This window comes from Hordeum vulgare, chromosome 3H, assembly GCF_904849725.1.
Source record: "Hordeum vulgare subsp. vulgare chromosome 3H, MorexV3_pseudomolecules_assembly, whole genome shotgun sequence".
Taxonomy (NCBI): domain Eukaryota; kingdom Viridiplantae; phylum Streptophyta; class Magnoliopsida; order Poales; family Poaceae; genus Hordeum; species Hordeum vulgare.
The window spans coordinates 126,779,752-126,784,905 of NC_058520.1; the positions used below are offsets into that span (position 1 = coordinate 126,779,752).

At 40.4% G+C, this 5,154-nt stretch overlaps 1 protein-coding gene across 2 annotated transcripts; it reads right to left on the reverse strand.

Annotated features, from left to right (window-relative positions):
• Positions 1-745: 745 nt before the first annotated feature.
• Positions 746-4,759, reverse strand: LOC123443219. 2 transcript variants are annotated; one of them, XM_045119529.1, is made up of 8 exons: positions 4,438-4,759; positions 4,307-4,369; positions 4,059-4,217; positions 3,801-3,983; positions 3,584-3,714; positions 2,308-2,476; positions 2,071-2,200; positions 746-1,150 (listed from the first exon to the last, which is right to left on the reverse strand). In XM_045119529.1, exons 1-8 carry the CDS (start codon positions 4,663-4,665, stop codon positions 948-950), a joined length of 1,266 nt encoding a protein of 421 aa, XP_044975464.1. In that variant the 5' UTR covers positions 4,666-4,759; the 3' UTR covers positions 746-947. The 2 variants fall into 2 exon arrangements, with proteins under 2 accessions (XP_044975464.1, XP_044975463.1); XM_045119528.1 differs by having other exon boundaries at positions 3,584-3,720.
• Between the last annotated feature and the right edge of the window lie 395 nt (positions 4,760-5,154).

A 5,154-nucleotide genomic window follows, 5' to 3' on the forward strand; every position in this document is an offset into this window, starting at 1 on the left:
GCGAGACTTAACCCAGCACCTTATGACAAGAGCTGGCAACATACCACTTGTGTTCTCGTTCCCAAGGGAACCCCCTCTCTTCAAGAGGATTCATGGCATGCCAGTCCTTGATAAGGTTCTTTGCTTTGCATCGAATTAAACCGCATGCTCCACTGTGTGGGTTTTCCTACAAGTGGACCCTTATTTTTTTTAGAAAACATAATTATTCTTGATTATGAATTAATAAGTGATGTTACGAATTGAATGTGTAGAAGAAGCAGTATATTCATAAATAGGTTATATTCCAAAGTCAAAAGAGTGATTAGCCTACACAAAAAACTTGCCATGTTCTCTTTTGTAATTAGAGCAAACATAAACTAACTTGGTAGAGAAGGAATGAAAAAAGATGCATGGATTAGACTCCCTTTTTTCTGGGTTTGTATTAAAAATTCAACACCCTATATAACCCATAGAAAGTGAGATAATCCAACCAATATTGCTTGCACAATGGAAAGAGCACAGTCTTATCTCCAACGAATTAAAATAGCTAAAAGTGTGCGTTCATGAGCCCAATGCAATATCTCACACTAGGTAAATTCTTAACTTCCTATTGCTAAGACTACAAAATATTCTTATAAATTATGGTCAATACCAAGTATATAAGCAGTGATTACAAATCAGGAGGTTAATAATACCCTAACAACTTTATGTAAGGCAGTTAGGTTTTTTGGGTTGATAACGGAAAAGTAGAAAAAGGGCCATAGGCTTCAAACAGTACAGACTCTGAGGTCTGAGGTTCGTGTTAGAGAAGACAGTAAAATGTTCATGGCACCCATATTAGTTATCACAAATAAAAGCTCATGCCACTCATATTAGTTATCAGAAGGCATACAACACCCGTCGATAGGCCAAAACATACCAAATCACATGATGTACATGTTCCCATTCAACAAGTAGAAAAAGGAGCATTACATGGCTCCAAGTTTCATGCTTGACAGGTTATTGCTCAGTGCCTCAACAGTTTCATCAGGTGAATCGGCATTTGCATGTAAAACTGGCTCTGGTTCTTCAACATGCACAGGAGAAATCTTATCCTCCAATTCTGCTTCCAGGTTTCTGAATTCCTCTTCTATATCTTCTTCACTGGCCAATGAATCCAAAGGTGCTGATTCTGCATAACAATTGGATCAGAACATAAAAACACTACCTACATACTCCCTCCGTCCCAAAATTATTGTCTTAGATTTGTCTAGATATAAATGCATCTAGTCAAGTTTTAATATTTAGATACATCTTTTTATAGACAAACCTAAGACAAGAATTTTGGGACGGAAGGAGTATAAAATTCCATTGACTTGCCACAAATTAAGAAAAGAAAAAGTTGCTTCTGTTGCTCAAAGGCCTATATATATAGTACGTAAGGCACAGAAATCTAAACCAAATACATTATGAGGCTAAACCCAGATAATAAAATTATATAAGTCACTGTATGCATGGTTTTACCATGGAGAATATTATTCTTACAGTGTAAACAAGATTAGGACAGTGTTGTACACACTAACTAGTAAGTGCAACTAAGAACATGATCATTTGCACAGGAATGAATACCTGTGAGAAATAATGCATATCCATTTCATCTCTAAAAGTGACTGCACATGGAACTCAAATATGTGTCGTGTCAACGGATGATCAAATCAAAACACAATAATCTGAAACTAGGTTTCATAACCATTCAGACGGGTTGGGTTTGGTGCAAAATGAATAATCCAGTCAGTATTGGGTTGGCCTGGCTAAGTTAGATTTGGGAACTTGAGTTGGATCAGATTTGGACTGGGTTGGGCTTTGAATGTTCAGATATGTGCAAGACTTAGACTATATTTCAGGTTGGTTGAGCACGGAAGAATGAGCCCAAAAAATCTCAAACTTATGACTATGCAGAGCTTTGGATATAACTGAACTCATGACAAATTGCATATTACTTCTCCCTGTGTATAAAGAGAGCACATACAGAAAAGATTAAAAAAAACTATCTCATGTCTACAAGATAAACTTCCTCAACTGGAAGCTGGAAATTCCAAGTTGACAACTTACCTAAGGCAACGTTAATTTCTCTTTGTGCTGCAACAAGGTCATCGACCTCCTTTAGGTGGGTATTAATGTCCTCTATGCTGACATTGTGCTCCTTCATTGCCTTCATACCAATTTGGATTGCTTCACAAACCTAATAGAAGATATCGCATGTAAAAAGAGTTAATTATAATAACATGTCCATTTTTGGTTACATGACTATCTATTATTGGACATCTGTCTCTTGTAAAATTACAGTACCTGTTTGGTTGATTCAGCATTAGCAATCAGGCTTATAACTTCTTCAACCCTCTCTAATAGTTGTGTACATTTGTTCCTGCTTGCTGAGAATAATTTAGACTGCCTCACATAACGAAGAGCCCCGTGTTTGTCTCCGGCCTTGAAGGACATCAATGCCGCTCTCCTTGAACTACAAAAATATGGATATTTAATACAAATTCTAGCATTACGTTCAACAACTCAACCAAAATTTAAAAAACGAAGCTTCAGAATCAAAGCATGATCATGGACTTGGCACTTAATGCTTCCCTAATTCTACTTATTTCAGATCTCACTAATGCTGAATTATCAACAATACTTTTAGCTATGACATAATTCAAAAATGTGGAAAGGTAAATCATGTAGCACCAAAAACAGTAATAAAAACACCATACTGGAACGTACACACTCATCTCTTAAGTTACAAAAGCAGAACATAAGCAGCAATATCACAAATGATGCAGCAAGTGAAAGAGAATTGGGTATTGTGTATTTGACAAAAAGACAGAATCAGACATCTGAAACTTGAGTATGGATGGAAATCATAATTAGAAGGACACACCTAACACCCCCCGAACCCCACCACCCCTCTCCCTCACCCGAAAAAGGTATGGATTCAGCCCAACGGTGTGATTTTGTGCAACTTGTGGGAAAGACATCCTATAAGGAGCTGTGGCGTTACAACGAATCATATCTCCAAGGTCCATTATTTTCTTAAAATAGGCTGATCATGTTTGGCAACTAGAAAAAAATTAACGGTTCAATTAGCATTCATGTAAACATTGGAACAAATTGTCATCACAATAACTACAGTAATGACCCCTAGCAATCATGAAGACCTTGACAACTACTACCTCCGTCCGGATTTATTAGGCCCCCTTGTATTTTGGGTTAAACTTTGACCACAGATTTGGTTTGCAAAATATATGTGATATGTCATAAAAATTATATTGTCGGATTTGTATACGAATGAAGTTTTGGTATCACTTTTTCTACATATAAATCATATTTTATTACGCAAACTTTGGCTCAAAATATGAGAAGGGGGGGGGGGGGGGGGGGTAAGAAACCCGGACGGAGGGAGTATGTGTGATGGCACCAGTACTAGCCATCTGAAATACATTAGTTGTAAAACTGCCCTACAATAGCAACTGTTGAAATGTGTAGGCTTAGGTCTATGCAATCTACATAGGACCTCTACCGAAACACGTAAGAGTTACATGCAAATTGTAGATGGCAAATCAATAAGTAGACTAACATTTCCCATCGGCGATCAAGCACGTCCAACTGCTGCTGCAATTTCTCTTCTTGCCAAACTAAGTGTAAGGTATCACAGTCAAACTTTGTGACGACAGGAGCATGAGCAGAGACAAGTGGAAACTTCACACCCTGAAGCTAGCCACCCAACTTAAGTATTAACACAGGAGGGAACTCACTGCAACAAAGCCACAGAAAATGAACAAAAAATCATGAACCTCAACAGGGTCTTCCTTCCTGATCCCAAGATACCGAGCTTTCCCGCACTGCGTCAAGTAACATAACGCTGCATAAGCATCCTCCCGTCCGTAGAAGAAGCTATTGAATTTGGACATAGTAATGACACATGTTGATGTCCAATGGGAGCCTCTCAGCTGTGTAGCAATGTCCTCAAACCGTTCCTGCAATTGAATAGCAGGGCATCAAATCAGCATACTAACTCTCTTAACAACATTGCCCGTAAAAAGAATTTATACCTCAACCAACGATCTAAACACAAGGATGTCCTCCTGTACAATCGGACGCCTTGAGATGGCCATCTGGCTCACCCTCCTGACCAGCTGATACAAGCCGCCTGCGGTCGGAACAATTAGCTCGGATTTAAGTAGTATCTCCCCATCGGCACGCATATCTTCCTGAAATGTCCAGAAAAAAATTGTCAATAGCTCACGACGATAGCATACACTGTACATACAGACACACTAAGGTTGCCGTAGAAACTGACCAGAACTTGCGGCAAGCAGAGCGGCATGATGCCTCCGGGGCGGGCAAACCAAACGCTCGTTACCTGCGGCAGTCGCCGTCGCCGTCATGGTCTCAGAAGAGAAAGCAAACGAACCCTCGCAGTTGACTTACCAAGTGGGCGGGGGCGGAGCAGAGGCGGAGGCGTCGGGCGACGCGCAATAGGAGATCCTTCCAGAAGAGGAGCTTGGGCTCGGGCCAGTCGCGGCGCTGCCCCGTGAAAGCTTTGAACCTGGCGTGGAGGTCGGTGCCGTCTGGGTCGTTCCACCAGCTCGCACCGCCCACCTCCGCTCGCACCGCCGCCTCCCACCCTTCTCCTCCCTCGCCATCGTTGGAAGCCATAATCAAACTCCGGCGCCTCGGTGGCACGCAAGATGTCGCTGCGGCGGTGGGCTCGCCGGGGAAGGGAACGAACTGCAAATGAGATTGGAAGAGAACAAAGGGCGGAGCTATACGCTGCTTCGCGCGAGCATTAAGGACGGGGCCGCCTACAGCGCTGCCTGAACAGTGCGGCCCACATTACAATGTTTCTTCTTTTCTGGAATTCTGTTCAATAATATAAAAAATATCATATGTTATCAAAATATGCACACACACAAAATTCGTTATAAAAAAATTATGCATTTTAAATACTATTCACTTATTAAAAATATCAACATAATTTGGGAAAATATCTAGTGCACCCAGCCATATATAACCCAATTTATGAATGTTAAATAGTTCTGAACAAGAAGTATTTGTACTAGCAACAAGAATATATCATACTGAAAAATTTGAGATCCAAATTGAAAACATAGCATTAGAAAACAAAAAAGACAAATTCACCGATGA